Source organism: Ictalurus furcatus, chromosome 28 (assembly GCF_023375685.1).
Source record: "Ictalurus furcatus strain D&B chromosome 28, Billie_1.0, whole genome shotgun sequence".
Taxonomy (NCBI): Eukaryota; Metazoa; Chordata; class Actinopteri; order Siluriformes; family Ictaluridae; genus Ictalurus; species Ictalurus furcatus.
The window spans coordinates 4,015,456-4,028,896 of NC_071282.1; the positions used below are offsets into that span (position 1 = coordinate 4,015,456).

Sequence of the window (13,441 nt, forward strand, 5' to 3'; positions counted from 1 at the left end):
GGGGGTGATTAAAAAAAAAAAAAAAAAATCCCCAGACAACTCTGGGATTTCTGCCAGATCCCAGATCAGCCTCCTGCCAGAGACAGACATGACAACATGGTCCAGATGGAGCCTTCAAAAACTGATTGGCCATTTAATACTGCATATTAAAAAAACAAAAACAAAAAAAAAAAAGAGTTAAGCTGATTAGAACCGTGGCAAATAATAACGAGATATACCTAAAAGCATCACTAGGGACATAACCTGCTAATTAAAGCCTTTTATCGCTATGTTTGGCTTTTCCTTTTCATTCAAATTCGCCGCCTAACATCTTTGTATGGCGGAAATAAAGTCGTCCATACTGCACCTTGAATAGCAATATAACTACTCAACTATGAATTCTAATTTCCAATATTGGATTAGTCCGAGACGTCCAGCGAGGCAATAATAAACACAGGATGTTCCGGTGTTATAAATCCAATTTCATTTCCCTTTCACACCTTTCAGAGGTTCAAAGGGGAGGCTATGAGAGAATGTAGCTCATGTTTTCTCTGTTCTGTTTCAATTATACAGTGAAAGAGCGAACTGGCGTGCGTCCACGGCGAATTCTTCACCCCCTTGTGCTCTAATGCCCAATTACCGCGGTTAGTCTCCACGGCTGACTTTAATAAACAAGCAATCGCTGAACCTTGATCCAACATTTGGCTGAAACCTCTCTGTTGTCCTCTTTAACCCGAAATGAGCTGGAATTGTGGTTCCGTCAACTGTTGTGGTGAGTTTTTGCTCAACAATGGTCATATCCAAGGACTTTTCAAAGAGACGAAACCCACGTTGCATATCCGTAGCCAACGCTAATTCCAACACGCATCCCAGTCCATAATTTGAATCAGAAAATTACCCTGTCTACCAAATCCACAGCCAAAGGAAATGCATCCAAGCTTTTCTACTAAGCTAAGCTAGATCCTGTCCCGACAAGGATTGACTCACATCGTACTTTCCTGTCTTCCTGAGAAAATCCTAACTGATTGTTGTGCCTCTGGAATGATCTCAACAGCGAGGAACTTTTTTCCTTAGTGTTCGATTAAGCAGGCCTGATAAGACCGAGCTTGTGCAGATAAAGATCTCAACCCTCTTCCAAACCTTCCAAACCAGTCCCTCAGAAAGGAGCTCCTAGCATCATCGTCCCTTCATTATGCTCTTTCAAAAGAGCCATGGTGGCGCTCGGCTCAGGAATCCCAGTCCTTTTGTCTTGGCTGCGCTCTGAAGCGGTTGATTTGAAGGAACGGGAAGCATGGCTGCCGTCTAGTCGCTGTCTCGCCTCATCAAGGCTTAGAGGGCTGGGCACAGCAAGCCTCGGGCTCGGGACGTGATCAAACAGCCTGCTGAATGAGGGCTGGCATGGCTGACTGGGCCTGAGTAGAGCACATACTGTCTTCTGAATGGTATTTATGATCAAAGGATATAATAATGGCTAATAATAATAATAATAACAACAAAGTGTCATTATAAACATATTATTCAGTAACATTTGAATATATGTACTTCACATTTCATTCAATAGTAGGTCTTTTCACACCTGGCCGCACATTATGGGCCAATGTTGTGCAGTTTTTTGTTGTGCACTGTGGCTGCCAAGGCTCCAATCATGTTTGATTGTCTGTGTAGTGTGAGTCCCTCTGTAACTAGTATCAAGAGCAGTGGTGAGAAAGAGCCAATGAGACTCCGAGAGGAAATCAAATATCTGTCAACTCAAATGAAATCAAATCTGCTGTCATGCGCAGCAGATCTCTGAATCCAGTCGATCATCCATTGATTTGTGTGGGAACAGACAAAATGGAAGCACAATAGTATTGCTTCTATAATAAATTATTTAGCATGTCATACCCAAATGCAGAACGTGATTCCTGGTGGTGCACAGTATATATATATATATATGCTTTTCTTATATATATATATATATATATATATATATATATATATATATATATATACATACCTTTCTTCGCATTATTCCTCCAGCGCTCTTTGCAGAACATACAATCCTTGCTGCCCATGTCTTCCCTGTCAATCTTTCCTCCACATTTTCTTTTATTTCTCTTTTTTCCATACAAAATAGGCTAGTGCAGAAACAGAAAGATCGTGTAGTTTGTCCACAAAGCTCCCAAGTGATTATAACAGATCATAATAGTAGTCTAAACAGAACTGCGATTCTGAAATTTTGAAAGTCAGGTACTGCCCAGTTGGCACAAGTCAATTGGTCATACTATATAACAGAGAAATTCTGAAGTTATGCCATAATGGAAATGCACACAACTCAGATTCAAGTGAACAAAAGGTCTTGTGTATGACAGACATGGCCTCCATTAGACCTGGTTTTACTTAAATATGGCTGTCATTTAGTTTAATGCAGAAATATGATGTGGACGAAGCGACACAGCTGCAAAGTCTGCACTGGCACAAGGAAACCCCCCCCGCACAGCTGCCTGTCCAGGACCTGGAGCCAAGAACTGAAACTCAAGACTACAACATCAATTTAACTTCAAGGTTAACATTTAATGCAGTATAAAAACATTGCTGAATCCAATAAAGAGGCCACTCTTTACACAGAATATTTACACTGTCATAATTATTACAGCTTTTATCTATGAACTCATTCATTTTCTGTACCGCATATCCTACACAGGGTCATGGGGGAGCCTGGAGCCTATCCCAGGGAACTCGATGCCCAAGGTTGGGGACACCCTGGACGGGCCATCACAGGGCATAATCGCAACACCATTCACACACTATGGACAATTTGTTAATGCCAATCAGCCTACAACACATGTCTTTGGACTGGGGGAGGAAATTGGAGTACCTGGAGGAAACTCCTGAAGCACAGGGAGAACATGCAAGTTCCACGCACACAGGGCAGAGGTGGTATTCGAACCCCCAAGCCCAGAGGTGTGAGGCAAACGTGCCAACCACTAAACCACTGTGACCCACATTCATGAACCATTTGGTCAATAGTTGTAATTAAGTTGTAATTGAGTTGTACAAGTAACACTTAGTGGAGCTGTAACTTTTACTATACAAAAATCATAGAATTCACAGATAAACCAATAATAAAACCAATACTTTACATAATACTGAACATACTCCCAAAAATAAAGGTACCAAACTGTACTTGTCTTTGTTGTTGGGGTGGTTCCACCAAGTTTACATCTGTTACTTTTTAAAATCATTTTAAAGGTGCAAAATTAGACCTTAAAGGTATACCACATGCACCTTAACAATAAAGGCACACACAATAAAGGAACAAAAGATTGATTCCCTTGATGATACCACCGGAACAACTATGAAAAGGACAGTTTGGAACATTTTTAGAGAGTGTGGACCCTCACTTTACATGATATTTAGTTAGAATACTGTACCAGTTGAATCACCAATGAACTCATAACTTAACAGGACACACCCGAGGATGTAACCTGTCTACTTCTAAATGCCATGTGAGAGAAAAAAACATCAACAAACCTTTGTGTTGTGTCTTTACAGCGTCGTCCTGACTCCAATCAGATGGCATATGGCAACATATTCTTCTCCTCTACACTGTGATCAACATCACTGTAGATAAGTGAGTCATCTGATCCAGCTCTATGTCATCCTCTGAATTCCAGAGCTCTCTAAACACACATGCTTATAGAAGTCTCTTTTCAATGTTGGATGCAAAAGTGGCTAATGCAGTAATCGGTCTGGAATTTTTTAATACTTATGTTATGCGATTCTGAAGTTGACAAATGACATAAACAAATTATAAGGCAAAAGTATAGGGAGTAAACAAGAGTGTCTGAAAATGGCATTCCTTCTGCAGACACCTCTAGCTCCGTTATCTGTTCGGGCAAAAATTCTCAAACGTGCTCCAACAATAATACAATAAAGAACAGAAGACCTTTTAACCTTACCAAGACTGCGGGACCACATCGGGAACTGAACAGAAGGTTGTGGATACAGCCACATGGTTGGTGTCTCTATGACTACGTTTACATGGACAGACATAATCTAATTATTGACCTTAATCAGAATAAGACAATATTCTGATTAAGGTGTTTACATGAGTTGCTTTTAGAATATTCCTTTCATGCTCCCGTTTTACGTGTTATAGAACGTAGATGGACTAACGGCACACGTCATTACGTCCGCACGCCACGCTGTCCGATGTTCCTTCCAGAATTTCACGTATCGACATACAGTTCGTCTTCGTTATGGTACCATGTATAGTTTTGGGTGTTTCATTTTACGAAAGCTTTAAGTGCAGTTAATTATTCGTCGTGCTATACGTGCAAACAGATGACTGCTTGAAGCCGTGGGCTGCGTCCCAAACCGCATATTTACCGAAATACATGTATTTCACCTACTATATAGTAGGTAAGTACGTGGTTTCGGACGCAGCCGTGCTCTCTTGTTTGCCGTCAAATGGTTGAGCACTGCTGTGTGTGTACGTGTCCTGTCGCAAAATGCGGTGAAAACTCCCAGGTGACGTTAATAGTGTGATTAAGGTGTGTACATGTCTGTAATACACGTCGATAATGCGACTAAAACAGGAATACACCACATGTCTTAATTCGATTTAGGATTATGACTTTAGTCGGATTAAGGTAATCAATAATCGCTGTTTACGTGCTAGTTTCTTAATCAGTGTATCGTCTTAATCGGGTTAATATCGGAACATTGTTGTCCATGTAAACATACTGTATAAATGAGAAAGCAGGAGGTCTGAATGTGGAGCATCTCCATGCACAGGAAACAGGAGTCTGAACTGATATGTTGCCAACCAAAGGTTTCACAACTTTTAAGCACATTTCCCAGATGGGGAAAAAAAAAAGGCATTGTGAAAATACCCTAGAACACACCCTCTCTATCATCATCATTTATTCAAAGAATAAGTCTCTATCATCCTCTGGCCATGCTCCTATTCAAGGCATAGTGTGCTGATAGACTTCTGATATATCACCATGTATGACTGTAATGAGTCCTCGGATCTGAATTCACATTTCAATTTTACATTGCACTCCTGGCTCCTCTCCCGCACCCACATGTTTCTCATCCACTGCCAGTAATAGCTGTGAAACCAGCAAAAGCTCTGTGTCTGGCAATTTTTCACCATGTTTGAGATGAAGACTTGTGTTGCTGCTTCAAATATAAGTGACTGCCTGGCAAATATGATGTCTTTTGTTGCTAAAGACGCATGCAGATCATGTGTGGGACAGCAAATTCATTCACTTCAGTCAAGCGTACACGTTTTTGCAATAACCGTGCGTTTTTATTTTCAGATTTATTCTCAAAGTCAAATAAAATACTGGATTGCACTATCAAGAAGAGTGGAGTCAGAAACCAGGGATAATAAAAAAAAAGTCTTATTTTAGCTGAAGACTGTATTTTTCCCCATTCGTTTTAATGTACACCTATTAATTATCCAATTTCATCCATGGCTGCTCCCTGATATGGACCGAGAGACCCTTTTGCCCACACTGTCCTCAGTTAAGGCAGTCAGTATTTAACTCCATCCTGCTGCTTTCACTGCAACCCCTTACAACAATTAAAATGGAACTGAACTCAGATACATTTATATTGGACAGGTGTCAGGTTTTGATTTAAAAAAAAAAGAAGAAGAAGAAGACTAATTCAACCGTTGGGTTCTGCACATTTTTTTCCCCGTCCCTCATGAAAACCCTTGCCAGAGACATAATTCAGTCTCCAGTCTCAACCCAATTAAGAAACCCTGTTATGATGCACTGTCTGATATCATTTACAAGGATGACAGTGTCTCTGTCAACTTGTGAATGAAAAACAGCCCTCGCTGGCAAAGTGTGCAAGGTGACCCTCTTCATCATAAAGACCCCCTACCTAGGGGGCTGGACTTCATGACGGTCCACTCAATAATCACAAAACAGACGACTGTCCTGTATATGAGGGGTTTGAGCTTGAAGGAGGGAGGGGAAGGGGGGGGGGGGTCTAATTAATCCAAGATGACCAGAAGGGAATAACAGGAACTTGTTAAATGCCTACGGAGAGATCAGTGTTAGGGAACATCCAGTATGGAAAGGAGGGGTGTGAGAGGGGTAAGAAGGGGGAGAGAGAGTGAGAGAGAGAAAGAGAGAGAGAGAAAGAAAGAGAAGTGGGTAGGGCAAGACTCTGGGAGGGGTCCGCTGGGTAAAATGGTGAGATAGAGGGTGAAGAGAAGTGGAACTTGGATTAGGAGTCCTGTTTTGTCTCTGTACTCTAATCTTGTGCCCTCAGGACAGTGTTGGTTGAGTTGCAAAATTAACAGTCAGAAATAATTTTAATTCTAATTTAATTTTAATAAACAATTCTAAGTGGCTTTTGATAAAACCAACAGCCAAATGAATAGATGAGCACCGTAAAGTGTAATGTGCACTTATCCTTCGTCCAATGTACAGTAATTATGTAAAACAGTCCCATATTAGCCATGACTTCAGTGGAAACCCTGTATCTGAGTAAATCTGTACAATATAAACATGCCAAACAATCTATACACAACTGTACTTTTAGTTAACACAATAAAACAAAGGCTGGCCAAGTCATGGAAAAAATATAAGTAGAATAGATAGATAGATAGATATTACTAAGACTGACACCTGATGATACAGTATCATGGTTTTTATATATCACGATACTAATACACTGTTATATTGCTCAGCCCTAAAAGTGTGAATTATATTTGAGGTTGGATTAAATACAAACCTTCCAGGCACATGTCTGTTAAATAACGTTGTCAGCGGATGTCTGCCGTAATTATGATATTGATAAGTGATGACTGTGTTAATCAGAGAGATGGAAGCGTCTACACAATAGAGTGTCTGGAGACGTCGCATTCCTTATCTGAGGAATGTCCTTTTTGTTTTATTGTTCTACATTTGAAACTCAGACGAAACTTGGTTTCATTTTGGGTTGGGCAGGAGACGAGAGAAGAGACCGCTTCACTTCCTGGAGACTCTTTATTCTAGAGAAAAAGTGCAAAACCTCTTCTCCTAACCAACAGCATTCATATGGGATATTTGAATCTTCCCAGGTGTATGTATGAATGCACATTCTGTAAAAATCTTTTCCTTTTTTTAAATAAATAAATAAATAAATAAATAAATAAATAAATCACAGGACAGGACAAAAATCCCAGAGATATACCACTCCCCCATGTAGAACCAATCCCATCTGAATAGAGCTTTAATACCAATACAAAATGCTTTGCCATGAGTTACAGTACAGTACTAATATAGCATACTACACATAATTAGTTAATTTAAAATGTATAACGAAGATTTTGACCAAATCTTTCAAGTATAAGCAGTCTGAGGTATCTGAGACCACAAAACTGCAATATAATTTCAGCCCAGGCTGAAAAACAATAAAAACTGTGCCAACACATTTGCCACATCAATGCACCCAATAACTCAGTAACATGCTGGGCTAATAAAAAACAGCGTTTTAGTCTCGTTTGGATAACCCTCCAGTCAATCTCTGTCAAAATTCAGCTTTAATGTTGTCTTATTTTTGTTGTTGTTTTTGTTTTGTGTTTAAAAAGCAAGACAACATCATGACATTAACTTGGAAACGTGTTTTGTTCCAGTTAAGAGTCAGAAGCGAAAAAGACCAACAAAAATAACCCCCGATAAACTTAATGAGCGGTTAAGAACGACGAGTTTTTAAAAAGTTTAAGCATTTTGTTTTTACCTCAGGTAAAATCTAAATTAAGAAAAAAAAAAAAACACACGCGCGCGACGAGATGCAGTGTCACTCCCCTCAGGAGGCTCTCGCGCATCCCTGTTGAAACGCGCGCGGTCTGTTCTGGCAAAGTTTTCCTCACAATAAATAAACACGCATACACACACAGAGGGGGGAAAAAACAGCACAAAAACAAAACAACCACACTTACCTTCCTGAGTGAAGTAACATATAAACAGGGTGAGGAGTAAAACCGAGCTCTTTGGCACCATTTTCTCCCTTCAGTTAACCAGCACTTTGGAGAGAAGAAAAAAACAAAGTGTGCACGCTTTCCAATCTGAGCACGCGACTGTGCAGTGTACTCTGGGCTGTGAGTGTGTGAGGCAGTGTGTGTGTGTGTGTGTGTGTGTGAGAGAGAGAGAGAGAGAGAGAGAGAGAGAGAGAGAGAGAGCCGAGAGAGGGAGGGCTCCAGTTGCACAAAAATGCTCTCTTGGCTATAATTTTGTGCTTATTATACACCACTTGCGTGAAAAGTAAGAAGAAAAATGAGTATTTTCTTTTTTTTGTCTTTCCAGCTCAAAATATTTCCAGACCAAAAAAAAAACAAAAAAACATGGGCGTGGTTATAAGGGTGGTACAGGGTGAGGTAAACCTTGCCACCCTGATGGCCACCCCAGTACTAATTCTTTCCAGTCAATCAGATAAATTGCTCACCAATACTATATGAGCCAGCTCTTTCTTTCTCTCTCTTTTCTTTCTCAAGCGTGTATTATATTACGGTATTATGATCGTTCGTCTTTCTGTAAAATTGTTCAAGGAAATCTTACTCTATCATCTAACAATATGTCTCCAGCTTCTAATCAGCAAACGAATATTATTTAGTAATTCGTTCAACTTAAGTAAGTGCTTTATCTTCGTCAGGGTGGCGGTAGATCCGAAACCGTTTGCTGTATGTGGACCCTAATTTCTCCATCTGGGTGGGATAGCACCATGCACACACATTCACCTACCAGCACGTTTCTGGGAGGTGGGTGGAAACCAGAGAACCTGGAGGAAACCTATACAGACATGGAGAAAATCATGCATTTACATTCAACGTTTTTTGGTTGTTGTTGCAAATAGTTGTTGCGTAAAAATTGTGAAATTTTCCAATATGCATTACAATTTAAGTTATGTGGAGGGGCTTATTAAATGTCCTCAGTCTTGGAGAGACTGATGTATTTACACTTGTATAACATGACTACAAGACCTCTTGAAGTGTTTATTATTTTCTCACAGCTGATAGGAAATTAGTGAGAGCGCAGACACTGGAAAGTTGTGTGTTTTCATAGAACGTGTTGTTCTTGAGTATGAAACAGAACTGGAGATTGTCCAAACAACTGCCTCAGCTCGCAGGTTGTTTGCAACCCCTGCTGTTTTTTCCCCACTCCACTGTCACCTTTGCAAACAGCTGCGGGGCTGTGGATATGTGTGTGTGTGTGTGTGTGTTTGTGAGAGAGAAAGAGAGAGAGAGAGAGAGAGAAAGAGAGAGAGAGAGAGTTGAGTTGAGGGGGGTCACTCCAGCTGTCCGGCCAGCCCTCACACCATACATCACTCCCCTGTTCCTAAACCAACACTGAGACACATTGTCCTACAGCCAAAAAGGAGGGAAACTCACAGCTTGGTTTACTTCATTACATATTTGTTTGTTTGTTTATTTTCACTTACAATGTGTGCTTCAATACATTTCACAGCATTCCTAAGAGTACGACTAACCAATAACCACTTTTTTGGTGGTAAAGTACAGCGTTCAATTTCGCCGCCGTCTTGCTACTATACACTTGCAATGTGTTTTTAATCAATTTCACTCTGAAGCATATTTTAAGCCTTTGAGTCGCTTTGCCAACCATAAAATGCACCAGATGAACACAGTGCATTAGGCACCCAAGATGTTCCCTCCATCTGTCAGCACTTCCGCTGCGTTTGTCCACCTGCAGTTAACGCAGCCCCTTAACTAACACACCAATGAGGAAATTAGAGCAAGGTACTGACAGCGCTTCTGAAGTCAGGTCACAATGAGAAAGGCTCCTCTTGTGAACCCTTAAGGTTGGTAAGCATAGGGAGGCAGATGAGGGAAACTGTATATCTCCAGAGAGAATATAAAAGGAGCCAGGCTTTGAAGTTGACTTCAGACCCCCGAGTACATCTGCTCTGATGAAAAGAGAAGCAAAACCCTCTGTAGTAACCTGCTTGTTTCCACTCCAATTTTTTTAAATCCTGTTACATTTTCACATCTTCACTGTGTCTGTCTTCCCATCTCTCTGTCTTCTCATTATGCAAACCCACTTATACTTGTCCTCTGTCTCTTCCTGTATCTTATTTGGTCATCTGCGTGTCTCATTGTGGTGTTTGGTCAGGGCAAGCACAGGAGACAGGGTTGATAGGAGGTGAAAACAATAAGGATTTACAAAGTAAACACTATTAACAACTAACAATAGCCCCCCTAGAGGTCAGGGTGCCGATAGTCCATACACACAAGAGTTTTGTAAACTGGCTTTACCTGAGGCAATTCCAAATACACACAGGTAGCACTTTATTTTACATTACAGCATGTATTTATTATTTAATATCCAGGACAGAACATGACATGGCATGTTATAAAAAAATAATAAACAACTACATGGTTGATTATTTTCCAATAACTGCACATCCCATTTTATTTTATTCCATTCACTTTATAGAAATTTGACAGCAATTATATGTTTGTATTACTGAAAGTACTTTTGATCTATCTACAATTACATTTATTAATGTGGAACATCCAAGCATCCACTAGTTCGTGTTATCACTTACATTACAGCAGCTATACAGTCATTCAGTCACCAGTCTTTCTATGTTTCTCTCTTGAAGTTAATAAGCCAAAACAATTCATGTCAGTGAGAAACCATAAAATTCCATAAACTTCCTCTGTCGTGAAGCCTTTCCCACAGAGGAACACCTTTATTCGGACTGTTTAGTGCCAAAACTGATGCTAAAAATCTTCTCACAGAAAACGACACTATATCAACAATTCCAACTCTGTTTATATGGAGTGTTCCCCCAGACAAGGGAATGGAGTGTGACTGTACAAATGAGAATGTATTAAAACAAGTTCCTTACATTTGGATTACAGCCTAAACTACTCTCTGAGCCATGCAGTCATAGAAAATTAATTGAAAACTCAACAGTCCTGTGGTATAGGGGAAAGTAATTATTAACACTGTGGTGTGACATGGCCCAACATGAAGAGGAGTTCTGTTACCTCAGTGAAATGTGTTCTGATCATCATTAGCATAATCACGGTAGCATAAGTTTCAAAATTGCTAACATCAAGCTAAGCTAAATAAAGTCTTAGGGCTTTACAGCATTTTCTATTTAAAACAAATCATATACACTTATTAAATAGGGCATTTAATTTCATTTCTACACATTGTCAGTTATCTATTTCTCTTTTACCATCTCCCAGTTGTGAGCATGTCTCGCATCGAAAAAAGGTAAACACACAAAGACAAATCCTAAAGGAGTGAACTAAGGTGCATCTGAGCTACACTGCTTTCTTTTCTGTGCCAGATCTATCTGGTTATCAGCATTTACATCTAAACCCAGCCAGGCTCAGCTGGAAAAGCATCAATGGTTGTTGACTAAGACCCCCGATGATATGATCTCATGGTTTTGGTACGGTAAGTGCGTATATGTGTGTTTGTGTGTGTGTGTGTGTGTGTTCTTTTTCCTCACAAAGCCAGTCTTCTTGCCCAAAGCCACCTTAGATCCCACCTGCGTCTGGTCACCTTATACCGTTGCTGTAGGCTAGCCATATTCACTTCTATTCTTACACTCATGACTCAAAGTCAAAAATATGCTCTTTTTTTCCCCTCTCAGTTGTTCCCATGTTTCTAGCTGGTTCTTGTCTCTGTTATCCATCTTGCCAAAAACGCAACACTACCTGAACCCTCGAACAAAAAAAGCAACTCAGGAGAACATTCTCACCCTCCAGCTTGAGCATAGAAAAACAAATCCCCCAAATCACTACTGTAGAACAAATTAGACCCAGATTTTGCTTCGACCCTGCGATCATCAAAAAGGGTAAGGTAGGGCCATAATATTATTAGCGCAGTGCACATTTACTTTGATTATCTAATGATAGTACATGTTCTATAATCCACTGTGAAGCTGTAACGTGATTACTTCGGTTATTTTCTTCCTTGTAGCCCACAGCAAGTCAGAAAGTCCTTCAGCCTGCTCTTGTTTCACAGACCAAGGAGCAATGTGTGTCACAACAGGGGTGTCAGACTCACCAGACTTACCAAAGCGAATGTTAAGCTGAAATGTGAGAGTTCAACCAAAAAAAAAAGAACAACGCTGAAAGGGTTTTGGTACGGATGTAATGATTAATTTGATGTTTTATGAATAGACTGATTTCTCAGGGCTCTTGTCACAACATGCTTTGGACACAGACAACATGTGGGGGGAAAATCTGACTTATTGTCAGGTTCATTTTCACACAAAAAAACAGCTTTATCCACTCAGTCATTCAAGGAACGCCTTACATATTTTGCTTCCCCTACTAACACAGGATGATGACTTAATTACTTTGTAAACGTCTACAAGACAGGACAACAGCCTTGACGTGTGTGAACTAATTCTCCACAAAAGAAAACCTCACCAAAGGCATCATCCAAACACAAATGGTAGCTGGTTCGCCAGCACTCACAAAAAACCCTCATAAAACTTCATCGATCACAGCAGAATCTGTTTTTTTCTTTTCTTTTCTTTTCTTTTTTGTTTTTTTGCTGCTGGTTACATCGTTATGTCTTCTCTCCATCCACGACCAGCACGAAGGCTGAAATTCGCTCTCTCTTGGGTGTCATTTTCCAGTCCATTGTCCTCTGGATTCCTCATTGACAACGTAAGGGCCATTATCTACAGTGATTGGCCAGGGACACCACAATGGCTGAATGGGAATTGTTTGCGCTAGGAGAAGGGTGGTCTCTGAGGAGGTGTGGACATCTTTCCCTTAGGGCACTCAGACATTTCAAGTGACCTTCAGTCATTGGGGTGCCAATAATTAGCTAATGAATCACTTGAGAACACCAAACTGACATCTGATTGGATGGGTGCAAAGATCCCACTGGTGCTGATGTTTGGATGGATGGATTGGATGAAGGAAGGGATTTGTTAGCAATGCTGAAGGGTTTTTTTGAGGGACCCAGGTGGCCACTTGGGCAGCAATATGAAGCATTCAGGCAAGATCATGGCACGTTTTTAATCATTATTCAAACAAGGGGCAGATTCACGTCCATAAAATGAGACTCACCATTTAATGAGGTCTTGACATCTCATAATAGTCACATGTTAAGGTGGAAAATGGTTAAACAACTATCTGGGTGGGATCCATGCCACGTCTTTATGTTCAGCTGTACAACAAAAGGAGGTGTATATTGTAAATGACAAAAAAAAAACGTGCCTGGATAAATTCTTATAGTAGCCATGCAATTGAGTTTAAACGTTTGCACACCGTTTTCAAAGGTTAAGAAGACAAATAAATAATCATAATCATCATAATTATTATCATACACTGCTCTTCTTTAATTCTACATGGATAGTTAGGAGTTCTTGACTTCCTAAAGGGGTTTTACTTGCGGTAGGCTTCTACATAGAACCTTTAACGGTTCCCCCAGAGGGACAAACAAATTTTATACCAGGTGATTTAATCAGTTTTTTTTTA

At 40.2% G+C, this 13,441-nt stretch overlaps 1 protein-coding gene across 3 annotated transcripts in view; it reads right to left on the reverse strand.

Moving 5' to 3' along the window:
* mcama (melanoma cell adhesion molecule a) overlaps positions 1-8,094 on the reverse strand; it is a 46,353-nt gene extending 38,259 nt beyond the window's left edge. For 2 of the 3 annotated variants that reach the window (XM_053618027.1, XM_053618028.1), the window contains exon 1: positions 7,910-8,093. In XM_053618027.1, the coding sequence (XP_053474002.1) occupies positions 7,910-7,970 (61 nt within the window). In that variant the 5' untranslated portion in view covers positions 7,971-8,093. Of the gene's footprint in view, positions 1-7,909 lie in introns of all 3 variants that reach the window. The other variant, XM_053618026.1, reaches the window with a different exon arrangement.
* Between the last annotated feature and the right edge of the window lie 5,347 nt (positions 8,095-13,441).